Here is a 14024-nt window from a genome sequence, read left to right on the forward strand (position 1 = left end):
GCAACGCCGCTCGTGGGCGGGGCTCCTGCGCGTGCGCGCTGCCGGCCTGAGGCGGCGGCGGCGGCGGCGGCGCCGAGCGGGGGGGTCGCGGCCCTGGCACGGCCGAGCCCCGGGGCTGCCCCGCTCCGGCGCCGCCGCGAAGGGGGTTCCGGCGCCGTCCCCGCCGCGAAGGGGCTCAAGGCGCGGGCGCCGTTCGTGAGCGGGCGCTCGGCCGCGTCGTCCCCGCCCCCGCCCCCCGAGGCCTCTCTGTGTGAGGGCAAAGCCGGGGTCAGGGGCTGCCGGGGGGCTGCGGGCCTCTGGCGGGGCTGGCTGGGGCTTGGCCCCTGGGGAAGGGCCCTGCCCGGCGGGGACTGCCGAGGGAGGGGGAGAAGGGGTCTCCCCTTGCGCATGCTGTCCTGAAAAGAAACAGGCAAAATAAAGACGAGCCGGGACCTGCCGAAGCCACGGTAAGGGCAAGGCCCCTTCAGGACGGGGCTCCAGCAGGCGACTGTCGGTAAAGGCATCGTCCTTTTCACATCCCCCTCCAAAACGCGTGCGTTGGACCCAAATACACCCTCCGGCATCTCTTGATAAATGTTACACCTATTTTCTTGCAGTCATCGAGGACAAGGGCTATAAGCAGAATCTATTTTTCCTTACAAGTTAACTCGAACCCCAAGTCTAGCACCGACTTGAAAATCGTCCTGGGAAGGTTTGGTCTGCGCTAGAGGTGGTGTCTGCAAAAGCACGGGTCTGCCTCCCCCTCTGCGCAGGCACTACCACCGAGGCTTGTAGCCTTTCCGCGCGTTGATGTGATTTTGCATGAAATAATCTGGTCGAGGTTTGTCCCCGCAGGATCCCCAGTGAAATAAAATCTCTTTTTCTGTGGAAAATACACGACCTCGTCCGTCACGTAGGGGAAATCTGTGTGCAGCTGACCCTTTCTCCACACATGTGGGGATACCGGGAAATAGGGAGATTCACCTCTTTAAATAAGTCATTTCTTTTTTGTTCAGGAGGGAGGTCAGCAACTCTTCAAAGTTCAGGCCAAAATAAATCAAAACATATTATTTTTAGAATAGCTGCAGGTTCCTTTTGGGCAATACATGACTTTTTTTGGGGGGGGGGGAAATGCCATCGACCCCTTTGTGACAATGCTCCACGCGGGTGCCATCCTAGGGGATGTGTGACATCCTCCAGCCAAGCACGCCGCGACTTGACGGGTCGTGGGCGTCGATCCCCGAGAAGCCAAAAATGACAGAGCCCATCGGATCAAAGGACACACGACAGGAGCGCGTTAGATGGTGAGGAAGCTGCACGTGAGCTAGGACTGTTTATTAGAGCTGTATACGGAGGTTAAACAATTGCTACAGGGAAACGCAGCGAGGAGAGATGGTGCAAAGCGTGTGATGGACAAATCCCGTTCCCCATGAGGCCACGTACCCGTCAGGAACTCTGGAATCGGTGAATTCGTTACTTCTGTGGATCACCTTCTCAAAGCGCAGCTGTAGTTACAGGCACACCTGTTTCGGTGTTTTAAACAGTCCCCCTTTGGCCATGGCATGACGAGACGTGTAACAGCTGCTGTACCAGTTGCTCCCCACCCCTGGTACAGGTACCAGTAAGGCCGTGGATTTCAGAAATGAGCGGTTCAGGGAGATGAGATGCTTCGTGATCCTCTTCTTCTCAGAAAGCAACATCTCTCTAACATCTTGATAACTTAGAAATGTAGGCAGCCAAAATCAGTAGTCATTTTTGAGAACGATGCCTTTGTGACTACTGGGTGTCGGGGGTTTTTGGTCCCCCCGTTGCACCACGCACGCTCACACCGGGGCTGCCCCATCCCCTCTCGCAGCCACGGCTTTAAGGCCTCAACCTGCAGCTTGCCAGGCGCAGTTGTTTCTGCGTTCAGCCGGAGCTCCCCTCTGGCGCTGCTTCTGAGGGCATGCCTACAGTTCAGCTAAATAACTGGTACAGCGGCCTAAAAAAAGCGAAGTAGCACTTGTGCTGTAAAACACTAACTTGCTGGGCTTTTGCGTGCGTGCCAGCTTCCATCGCTAAGCGCATAAAGAATTATCTGGCTAACAACAGGCTGCATGAGCGCTTTTGCCATCACCTGTTTCCATGTAAGAGCCGCTGCAGAACTGACTCGCGCGCTTCGCAGACGTTCCTAATGCTTTCAGAGCGAAACCAGTAACTCTCTGCACACATTCGCTGTATTTTTAAGGCTTTGAGGCTGACTTTCAGGTTTTGGTATTCAGGTTTCTCAACCTCTCAGCACCTGAATTAAGGGCTAAAATTCTGCGATTCTGACTTTTCGTAAGTCCAGCATCTGCTAGAAGCTCAATTTGGTGAGTGAGCATTTGCGATGTAAATAATTTACAGCAATGAGAGGCATTACGGCAAGCCTTGGCGAGGGGGGGAAATTCAGATGTCAGTCAAGCAGTGCTCCTCGTCAGGAGAGGCAACCGAGAGAGATACCTGTTCTCTGGCACATTTTGTCTGGCCACGAGACACCTGCCATCAGAGGCCAAGTTAAACTGCAGGGGAAAGAGAGTGTTATCTTCCCAAACAGACAGCAGACACACAGGCTGCTGCAGCAACCCGCTAGGGAGCGGGCAGGAAAGGGAAATTAAAGCTGACACACAATTAGAGTAAAGTGAGTCTGCAAGTGCTCCTGAAAGCCCATGGAAAGCAAACGGAAATCAGGCAGAAGCTATTTCTAGGCAGAATTTGGGGGTGAGAGAAGCAGAAATAGGCTTTCGCTAAGAACTAAATTCAAACCCTCCCAAGAATCCAAGTTTAGCGTTTAACACTTCTCGTATCTGCGTGCTTTGTGCCAGCTCACACACACTAAGCTGCAGCCTGATTGCAGAAATGAAAGAAAAAAAACCAAACCAACATCAGAAAAGGTTTCTCGCAATTAGCTTAGACAGACCTAAGGAGCTCTGCCTGACTTCCCACACAGCCAGCACTCTGGAATCTTAATGAAGTTAAAGGCAGGCAGAGGGGCTCAGTACCTTTGGAAAATCTGCCCGCTTATCTTCGTAGGTGACACTGCCTTATCTTGTTAACATTGGCACTTGTCTTGGATGCAGCTGACAGCATAAACTAGCGGATGTTAAACTCATTCATTGTGATGAGGCAGCGAGAGGGAAAATAACTTGAGGAAAGGGGGGAGCAGGAATTCTGCTATCTCAGCCAGTCAGGAACTGCTAGGTACATTCCGATATGTGCTGCTGAGGACTTTCCGCTGGCTGCCTTCTCCAGCTCTGCAACACCCTGCAAGCAAATAAAGAGAAGGTGAACACAGGAGCTGGGTACCACACGAAACCCTGCATTACAGAGGTCAGTGGAGCAGATGAATGTGCAGGAATGGGACGAATAAGGCTAGGCTGTCACATCGCACTAAGAGGCAAACCAAGCAGCCGCATACGCAGCGAGGCAGGTGCCCTTTCCCTCCTTCTCTTTATCGTGAGGAAAGGAGGCCCCTCTTTATAATCTCAGTGCAGTGGCAGGGTTTCTGGTTGCCACTGTGGCGATTCCTGCCCCATCCAGATAATCGGGCAAAACAAAACCATATCCAACCTACTCCCTTGTTCATCTGTCGACGGAGCGTACAACTCTTAATTTTCCCAGCGGTTTTCATCTCAAAGGATCTTTGAGTAAAGCAGTAACTGCACCTGCTGCTGACGTGCTGCCTCCTTGCCGGAAGAACGTTATGGCTGCAAACAGCACCCAGCCCCCTGCGGCGGGTTAGCCCGGGACGCAAGGAGGAACTCTTTAATTACCTTCAGAGAGGACTCAACCTCTAAGGGACGTTTCCCTCATCACACAAGCCAGCCCTCTGCTTGTCTCTCCCACGTGAAGCTAACACGGCCTGTTTATCACATTATGGCCAGAGATTCTGGCTCTAACTGAGACCTCTGGGACCAGCTCTAGCATGTTTCTAACTAATTCTGCAACAAGGGTCACTGCTTCCCACTAAAAAGCCACAGGAAAATCCCTGTATGGGTCACTCAGTAAATGTGAGGGTTAAATGCTCTTCATTCAGTGAACTCCATGAGTGCTCTCATCCAGCCGTTTATGCTGACACGGTAAAGGGGCACTCACCTAGAAGAGTTTCTCGTAGCATTTGTCACAGTGGACAATGTCCCGGTGGATGAATATTTTATCCAGAAGATCTCCCATTGCTTTGTGGCAAATTCCACACTGCCAAAGGGAAAACAAGGTGGTTGGACAGTAACCAAAGCACCATGCAGTAACGGCAGCGTGGAGGGGGCAGAGAAGCGAACAGCCTCTGCAGCATTTTACAAAGGTGTGAGGATGCCAAAGCAGTGACCTAGTTTTAGGCTAAACTTTTCTACAACAGACAAATGCCACTGCAGGCTTCCTCCTCCCACACTCACCACTTCCACAGACTTTACTTGTAAACGTTGCAAGGTTTGAGAGATGTGGCGAGACCTGCACTGGAGCACGAAGGCCACAAAGCAGCAAGTCTGCCACAAGGACAAGGACATGAGGAAAGAGGGTGCTGCTGTTCTATCAGATGACAGTAAGGAATTCTCCTTGTTCTGATACGCATTTATTCGAGGAGCTGAAAAACTTTTGGGGACACAACCAACTCCTGGGACGGCATGACTTTTTTTGTCCCGATGCGGATGCAAGCGTTTGGCACGCACTATGTACCTTACTCTGAAAGTCTGAGGACAGAATGTGCACCAAGATTCCTCCTCCCACCACTCCATCTCACAGCAGCACACAGAAGGCAGTCAGTAGTTAAGGTTTTTTTACCCTGAAACAGTATTCGTGGCAGCAGATGTTAAGATGCTCTACTATGATCTTCGGGCAGTCTCGGATCTCACGGCTGCAGTAACTGCAAAGAGGTTCACTGGACCTGTGAAGGAACAGAAGAGTGAATTCCTCTGGAACACAAGCTGGTTCCAGTCCCAGCTCTGGTCCCAGAAGTTTCTTACCTAACACCAGCACCACTTTCCATGAGCTACCTGCTTCCACATGTGTTTGACTGTGCCAAGTGACAGTACAGAGGGCCATGTGTCAGCCCAGGGATGCAGAGACCACAACAGCAGGGCAGTACAGATCTTTAAGTCAATCTCACTGTATTTTCCAAAGATCATTTACACTTCATGCTGTTGTTTCACCAAACCTATACCAATATTCTAAAAAAGCAAAACCTTACAGTCATTTCTGTTTAATAGGTTGCTGAAACTGATTGACTCTATGATTCTACTTCCAGGTCTGATGGAAAACTCATCTTTTACAATCAAGGGGTCCTTGGGATGGGCTGGGGGAGGCACCAGGGTTTACAAACTGGAGGAGGATGGAAAGTGGACATTTGCAGAGTAGGTAAGACCTGCATTGATTTTTGTAGAAGCACATTAAATGGAGAATCTGAACTAGAGCTCTAACGAAAGGTGTCCCTGCCCACGGCAGGGGGGCTGGACGAGGTGATCTTTTAAGTCCCTTCCAATGCAAACCATTCTGTGATTCTGTGAAACCTCCAAGGGCAGCCCCAGACTGTCCTACCTCTGTAGGGGAGCGCTGGACAGGTAGCTGTGGTGGCTGTAGGTTGGTCGCTCCAAATCGGTCAAATCAGCAAGGCTGCCACTGGAGAGAGAAGGAAATATCAGCACTTGACAGCGATATATGGGAAGAGCATCTCAGATGGAATTGTTAATCATTAACCTAAAGTCCTAACTGCAACATCCCAGCTGCCTGTTGCTTGGAGTTAAGGTTGGTCCTTTCTAACCAGCTCTGAAAAGGCATTTCCCTTCATCTTTGCTGTATCCACGCTGCAGATTCTCCACAGGGGTGGCAGTATCCTGCTCCCTGCCCCACTCCACAATCACTGTGCCTCAGGTCAGACCCAGAGCCGACTCTGGGCTCAGCCTGGCAAAGGTTTGCAAGAAGTAGGCACCTCCAAGGGCAAGCAGAGACAGCAAAGAGCTGGTGGCCCCAAGGCCCAACTTCAGAGCACTGAAAAATGTGTCTGGCTGCTGCTGTCCCCATGGGGAGAGGCAGGATGTGGGCAGCGTGGCTGGGAAACGGGGGCACGCACCCTGAAATGGGGCCCCTTCGAGCCCGAGCCCAAGCCCGAGGGACGTGGCACAGGCACGCGGCAGCCCTGCCCTGCAGGCTCTCCCACCCCGTCACCCTCTGCCAGGAGGAGCAGGGGATGTCAGGAAGCCGGTGCTGTTCGTCCCACGCGAGGGTCTGTCAAATGCTGCTCAGGAGGGGGCTGAGGAGACCTAACAACCTCGCCAAAGCAAAGGGAAAGATACTGCTTCCTCTTGCTCTCTCCCTCCTCCAGTAGGTTCCCAACCACTTGCTCCCACCCCCTTAATTCCCTGCCAGCCATCAGACCCCTCCGTGAGCCAGGCTTTCTCATTAAAAGGGCAGAAAAGGCAAGAGTGGGTGGGCTGGGAGCAGGGATAAAAAGAGGGGTAGCAGGAGGAGCAAGGGCTCCCCTGTCAGTGAGAGCCACGGCTGCCTTGGCTCTGCTGCCCACGGGCCCACAGCACGCCGTCCAGCAGGCCTGCAGCTGGGACACGCACAGGCTGTGACCCAGGCTACGGGGACCAACATATTTCCCACTGGCTGCTAGATAAGAGACTGGCAAAATCCTGCGCTGGCTGCTGGACAGGCAACCTGTGAAATCCTGCCTCCAATACTCTCATCAGTAAAACTTCTCTGGCCTCACTGGGGCCCTGATGTTTACATATGGACCCTATAAATAGCAGCTATTTTCACTACTTACTAAACTCCCAAATTCTGAACTACTACGCAGGAAAAGGCACAGAACATACCCTTAGCCTCACCTAGCTGAGTGTTCCCTCTCTGCCTTCTGTTTGCCTGTGGTTTTTAGATGCTGCGGCAATACGCTTATCTTTGGTTGCTGACATCTGCTTTGCTGACCTACAGGAAAGGCTAGAGATTTATAGAGTCTGTAATCAGCTACCACAGTAATGCCAGCACAGCACTAGGGAGGATAAATGCCAGCAGGGAGGCACCAAACTGGGTGTTAACTGGCTGCCACATCAACGTAAGCACGATGTACATAGGGCCAAATTCTACTCTCAGTCACATCGGTGTCAATCTGGAGTAGCTTTACGTAGTTACCTTTGAGCAGAATACAAAAGACTGAGGACTTAAGCTTGAAAATGGCACCTTGTAACTTTTTCTAACTCATAAATTACTTTTTTGAGTGAGAACCCTCAACCTCCACATTTTTCTCACCAATTCTAATCATTTGTTTGTGTGCAAATGCACAGCGAAGCCTGACAGTGCCAAATATGCAGCTTAAAAAACTGCAGTGTAGTGTTTCCATCCTGTCACCCGCCTTAGAGGCCAACCCACTCAGAGGGGGAGTTTATCCCTCCGCTGGGAGCTGCGGGACAGAGGTCCTCCTGTCACCGCGGTGGGGCTAGACAGGCCAGTGGATCGCAGGGATATCCGTCTGGGTCCCCAAAGCAGAACTGCTGTCTTAGCAAAACTCTCTACCCACCCAGAGTAATGATACCTCCCGGGCTAATTAGCTCAGGCACAATGGCGTGCTGACACAGTGCTAACGGTTCCGGGGAGCTTGCTTGGTGTGTGTTAGCTGGCACAGCCTTACGCTGTCGCTTTGCACACGTCTGTAGCCACATGACTGTCTCCGGACACTCCTCATACCTGCCATAGCGCGGGGAGGCTGCTGACTCGCTGCTGTTCACGTACTCCTTCACAAAGAGGACCCCTTTTCTAGGAAGGGATGGAAACAGAACGAGAAGCATTTGCATTAGAAAAGACTGGAGCTAATGCGAGAGAGCGCAAGGGACCGCATGTGTGCACCCGACACGTAAGGCGTGCGTGAAAAGGCACGGAGTGAGATGCTGTCGTTCTTGAATAAATACTGACTATCAAGCATTGTTGCTAAATAACTCCTAATATACCCCTCTAATTAACCCACCAAAACAAATCAAGTTAATTAAAAAGAATGGGATGGATAATATAACTCTCTCATCCAGTTATCCCCTGTTTTGCAAGGGTAAGTCTTTTCCAAATCATGCCAGGATTATGCACACAATAAGTATTTAGAGAGCTTGTGGTTCTGCCCATTAACATTAAAACCCTACTGGCACAGCACTCCTTACGGTGACTGTTCTGCCACTGGAACATCTCCAGCGTTTTCATCCATTGTAAATTGCGGCTGGTTTGTTTTGGGGATGTTTTTGTTACAGAGCTGACCTTTCTTGCATATTCCTCCCTCTTTAAAATTCTGATTTCAAGATGACATGCCCCCATCTGTCTGTCTGTCTACAGCTCTGTCGCAGATCGAGGGGGGACACTGTGCCCACCGGCTCTCTTCCCAGAGCCATGAAATGAACTAATCAGGCTCTTTCTCCATGGTGCATTTTCATTGCTGCCTATAAGCTATGATTAATCCTCTCTTCTTGTATGAGCAAACTAAGCCATGTCACAGCTAAGGAAAGAAAAGAAAAGCTTTTTTTTTTTTTTTTAAACTTAGCATAGACACTTCCCGTGTCAAGTGTTTCAGATGAGAGTCTCCCACTTAGCCAGGTGTTGTGATAAGCAGGCTGTAGCAAGGCCAGGAGGACCCAAATATTGCTCATCAAAGCCTATGCTGACCTCTCACCGCTTTGAAACCCCTCTCTAAATTGTTTAAAACTGTGCAGCAGTTTTCACTCCTGAGGTGGAGCTTGTGGAAGCCACAAATCCCAGAATACAGCTCTGAGTTGACAGCTGCACCGCGACGGGACGCTGTCTTCTGTAAGACACGGCAGATCAGGGTCCTGTGCCAGCCCCACCGCAATCTGATACGCTTGCTCTACGTAGACGGCTCACTTGCTCCTAACTGACAACAAGGCAAAGAGTCTTCCAAGAGCCCCACGCCTGTGATGAGCGCACGGCACGAGGAGCTCCATCACGTCCCTCCAGCTACAATGTGTTACAGAGGATTCATGATTTTGCTACGCTAAAGAGTAAAGACACAACTCATACAGCGAGCTACATCCTGGGCTCTAAAAAAGGGCACCTGGAGGAAAGTGCCCAGCCCATCTCTCCCTTTTGGGTGGCCACGACAGCAATGTCGGTGCTCTTAGCCAGAAGTGGCTGAGAAACGTCCCGTGGCCCAGAGGCCAAGCAGCAAAGCCTGCCTTGTCTTCACCAAGCAGGACGGCTGCACGCAAAACCTGTATCGCAGAGCGAGGATCACGACCGCCCATTGCTCTTTACCCGGCAGTGCTGGAATCAGGCTGGTACCCAGCGGCCGCTGGGCTGCTGTGGGGTAAGGTGGCAATCGGACTGCAGATCCTCTCACTCGAACTTGAGAGAAGCCTGGCGAGAGAGAGAAAAGTCTATGGGCACTGGAAACACGAGCCGTGACGTGACCCGAGCTGGCAGCCAAAAAAGACCTACCACGACTGTCAGGAGGGTGCAATATGAAGCCCCTTAACCATACTGATTAATTTGTACTTATCACAGACCAAAAAGGCTCCTTTCTCTTTTTACATCTGCCACATAACAGTACTGCTTCCCTGGAGAAGTCATTTGGAAAAGTACCATTTATCGGGCCACGGGAGAAAAGATCAAACAAGATCTTCACATAAGTACAGAGCATAAGTGAAGCACGTAGCCTGAATGGGAGCAGCTATGGAGAGAAACGGCACACAACACATTGCAGGAGAGGAGGAGATGGGGACGTATTGGCCAAAGTCCAACATAACTATTCCCAGCGTAACTGTCCCCAACTTCATAATTTCAAAAGCTGCAGAAGGGAGAAAGTGACAAAACTACGGCTACTAAAACGTCTTCAGAAAACAGCTCTGCCAATCGACTCAGCAGTGAGACCTGCTAAGTTTGCCTTGCAGGGATGGAGCTGATCCTGCCTGGAGCCAGTCCTAGGCCATGCAAGGATTTGTGCCTCCTGTTCACAGCTTACTCCCCTTTACAGGTCCAACACTCTGACCTACACTGGTGCCTCCATACAGTGTCAGAGTGCGTGTGGATGGACTGACACTGCCATGAAGGACTGCAGAAAGCCCAGGGTAATGGTATTCCAATATTGGATACCTCCTACCCCTTCAACAGCCTTGTTCAGGGACAGTTCAGTCATTTAATCTTTGACATTCTGCAGATAGTGATCCTCTCTCTGACATCTCTCTTTGCTTTTAGCTTTCTTTTTTTCTGTAGCCTCTGCAAAGGCCAATTTCTGGTCAAGGGAGGGTAGCCAGGAACCCGCCCTTCATTCTCCTGTCACTCTATTCTGGCACCCCACATGGGGAAACAATCTCCAGAGACCAGAGATGGATGCATCACAGACCTTGTGCTGGGTAGCTTTTGCTAGGAGTGGTTTAAGAATAGTTCTGTGCCTCTAGATCACACATCCACTCCCTGGAAACCATTCATCTGTCTCTCAGCTCTTGGCTTTGCTTCCTAGCTTCTCTTCCACAGCAGTTTCAGGGAGGTTTCCCTCACAACCATCAAGACTACCCATTTACCTGGTGCTGTTATAGTTTAAGCTGTCCATGTAGAATGGCACCCTGTGGCTTCTCTGGGAAATGGGCATGGTGGTATCTCTGGGAAGGGAGTCGTGGCTATGAAAGGAAGCAATACAATCTCAAGCACTGAACTTGAGCATGTGAGGGATTCTCACAAGTGGCAAGAATCTTGGCTAAATGTCTCCCTGCTTAGCATCAAAATCACCCACGCACCGCAGCCATCCACGCAAACAGCACCTCACTGCACATGCTTAGGTCCAAGGAATTAGTAAGAAGCGGGTCAGGACACTCCAGACACTGAATAAATGTAGCAGCGGGGTGTTCTTTGGGTTAACGAGTCTGGATCCCACCCTTTGATTTCTTACCGTCCGGCTGCAGGGTTAAATTCACAGTGTCCTCTGGCACTAGCGCTGTCATATCTGCTGTTCCTAGGGCTGCTTCTCCCATCATAAACTCTCCCTTCGTAATCTGGGGTAGGTCTGGCAAGGAAGCACAAAGCCCTGATTACATCGTACCAGGAGTCACCGGAGCTCCCACGTTGGCTACCTCATATTTTGTCTCAGTAGTCACTATCATGATGCGTTCTGTTCTCCCTTGACTCTGCCCATTTCACCTGTGCTGGTTGTGCAGCTGCAGCATGCGTACAAAGCTCTAAGGCTAGAAAAGCAGACTCAAAATCTAACGCTTGAGAGTAAAGCCAAAGCAGTTCATAAATGGATATATCCTCAATATTGTTTCCTTTCCCAGCGCTCACCACAACCACCCCTGCACCATCTGCACGTAGGAACTGCTGACCAGCTGGCCCATCTGGGTGTCAGACCTGTACATTTTCACTTTTCCAAGACAGAACTCATTATTGGAATGGCTTTAACCTGTGGGCAGAGCTCAGCCTCTTTCAATAGAGAAAATGAGCTTATAGCTTATGGTTATTCTCTTCTCACCCTGTGCCCTGGGGCACAGATTATGTTTATATTGTATATCAGCACTTTGATCCTGATTAAAGCTTCAGGCAACTGTATAACTTAATGTTAAACAATGCTGAAAAACACTGCAAATCAATGCTGCATTAAAGAGAGAAAGAGGGACAGCCTAAGCTCATCATAAGATGAGGAAAACCCTGCTCTGGGCAAGCCACGCATTTGGTCTGTGATATAAACCCAAGGGCAGGAATGCAGCGCGAGTTTCTTGCGCTGCAGAGAGACCTGTCAGCATCACGCAGTGCCGGGGGGTGGTAACAGGCGAGGAAGCACAATAAAGGTCTGTCCTGTTTTTTCTAGTCCTGGTCTTCAAATGCCTCCAAAAGCAAATGAGAGCTTTGTGACACCAACGTTCTGAAAAATGCTAGAAGAGGGGAAGGCTACATTCGGATCACATGAATGTAGATATATATATATATATAAACAGTTATAAGCGTACAACTTGTCTCTTATGTCATTGAGGGTCATGAGAAACAAAACCCAAACTGCTCCTGAATCATCATCTCTGCAGTTACAGAGAAGCAGATGTGGTCTCTACGCATCTGTCAGGGTTCCAGGCACCGTGTAGGTGGTCTGAATACAACCTGCCAAGAACTCTCCAGTGTTACAGAGCAACTATCAGCTTAGATCTCCTGAATCCCTTTCTTCAGCCCTTCACGTCCAAAAATGTTCTTGTTCCATGTGTTGTGAGACCTGGCAATACTGTTGCTCCCTCTGGGAACAAAATCCTGTTCTCGCTTCTTGATGCGGTGATCGTACAACCTGGACCAGAGTTTCTGTCAAATATTTCTGTGCCAGCAGGTTTCCCTGTCTCTGCACTCCCTCCCCAAACCCTTACCTTCTGCTGCTGAATACTTGGCTGTCGACATAGGATGGTATCCTGTGACTGGGTGCTGACAGGCTGGTGTTAAAAGGCTGGCGGTCCATGTACAGCGGTGTGGGATGCTGGGTCTCATATGTACCGAGAGCACTCTCTTGTGAGCTGAAGTTAGACCTGCTAAAGAATTAGAGCCAATTTGACCATAAAGCCGGTGACTGTATTTGCTATAACCAGCTCACACAAGTGTTCAGAATTTGCCAAGGGTGGATCATGCCTCTTTCTACTGGCAATAAGGAAAGCCTGGGACCCCATGCTGTTAATAGGTTCCTCAGGTCAGGGGGAATGGCAGAGGGCTGTACTACTTCCCCTCACCTACGTGAGCTGAAATCCCAGCACAATGAAACGCTGGAGCAGTCGTCTAAGTTAATTTGTTAATTGAAATGAAATATGAACAACCATAAGTGGGTGGAATCCTAAACCTAATATTCCTTTTGTCAGTATCATTTCATTAGCGTACACTGGGCAAATTTACATAGGTCCAGGACTTCAGCCAGGTTTGTATCAAGAAGCAGGAATGGCAAAGGGTGAGGATTTGAGAGCCATTGATGGGGAGAAACAAAGGGACAGTCCCACTGTACCTGGCTGCCAGCGGGGTAGGCTCACTGTGTCTCCAGTCCCCTGGGCTCTCCTGGTGACTGTCTGCGGCCGGGCAGGTTTGTGCTTCGTGAGCTGGAGCGATCCTGGTCAGGAAGGAAGAAGCCTGTTAGCAGCTTTAGCACTTGTGTCTAAACCTGTCCACTGTGGTGAGGAAATGCAGTAACATCATGATTATGTCCGCTTCTGAATTCACTAGCCAAGAAACGAGCATTCGTAATGCCTTTGAGCAGGGCAGCAGGGAGAACAGAAGATGTGTGAGGCAGCAGGAAAGCACGCCTGCTCCCCTGGCTCCATACCTGTCCTGGCATGGGTCAGATTCGTTTGCACGTTGGGTCTCCGGAGCAGCGATGCTGCTGTCTCTAGGTAGAGAGCTGGGCCTGCCGAGACAGAAGACCGTTATAGTCTGCAGAAGTGCCACTGCGCATAGAATTACTGTAGGATGTAGATGCAACCCCGGTGAAGCTTCTGCCTCAAGAAAAGTACAATATCCCTGCATGGGAATATGCCAGATAATCCAAAGAGATGGGGGGAAAAAAACAGAGGGAAAATACAGATCTCTTAAAAATAAGCCTGAAAGGAAAGAAAAATAAAGCTCCTGATGAGCATCAGTTACCTGTTTACTCTTTACAAACCTGGCATTTTAACTCTGGTCATTTAGTTATGACCATTATGTAGTACCTCTACGTTACACTTCAGACTGCTAAGAGCACGAGCTGGCCTCATTTGGTACCATCTCAGGAGTGTATCCGCTAGATAAACCCACTGCAGAGCCACCCCGGAATTACACCTGTCTACATTAATCTAGGGAAAAGTTTGTTTACTTTTTCTATCTGGTTTTGTATGTTTGTGCACACTAACCCCTCTGGGAATACCGATACCCTGCAGAAAATCTGAAACTGGCTTGGATTCCTGCAGCAAAACTGCATTTAATTAGATTCTAAGAAATTAATTCTCAAAATGCTTTCAAAGATCCCACCCTGAAACATTAAGGTTGATGAAAGAGGAGGCAGCCCTTACACTTTACTTACTACTAGTTGAGGGCTTCCCTCCACCAGCATTAACTCGATCCCT

General features: G+C 50.1%; 1 protein-coding gene across 9 annotated transcripts in view; it reads right to left on the minus strand.

Annotated features, from left to right (window-relative positions):
* Positions 1-1299: 1299 nt before the first annotated feature.
* The window catches only part of ZNF185 (zinc finger protein 185 with LIM domain), a 51588-nt gene continuing 38863 nt past the window's right edge, over positions 1300-14024 (minus strand). For 7 of the 9 annotated variants that reach the window (XM_087748324.1, XM_087748325.1, XM_087748327.1 and 4 more), the window contains 11 exons: positions 13250-13330; positions 12935-13036; positions 12315-12473; positions 10865-10978; positions 10500-10595; positions 9235-9336; positions 7672-7740; positions 5527-5607; positions 4774-4876; positions 4093-4191; positions 1300-3261 (listed from right to left, as the gene is read on the minus strand). In XM_087748324.1, coding sequence (XP_087604450.1) covers positions 4093-4191; positions 4774-4876; positions 5527-5607; positions 7672-7740; positions 9235-9336; positions 10500-10595; positions 10865-10978; positions 12315-12473; positions 12935-13036; positions 13250-13330 — 1006 coding nt within the window. In that variant the 3' untranslated portion in view covers positions 1300-3261. The remainder of the gene's footprint in view (positions 3262-4092; positions 4192-4773; positions 4877-5526; positions 5608-7671; positions 7741-9234; positions 9337-10499; positions 10596-10864; positions 10979-12314; positions 12474-12934; positions 13037-13249; positions 13331-14024) is intronic. The other 2 variants (XM_087748323.1, XM_087748326.1) reach the window with 2 other exon arrangements.

This window comes from Nipponia nippon, unplaced genomic scaffold, assembly GCF_047370975.1.
Source record: "Nipponia nippon isolate SJK-2023a ecotype South Korea unplaced genomic scaffold, ASM4737097v1 scaffold_12, whole genome shotgun sequence".
Classification (NCBI taxonomy): Eukaryota; Metazoa; Chordata; class Aves; order Pelecaniformes; family Threskiornithidae; genus Nipponia; species Nipponia nippon.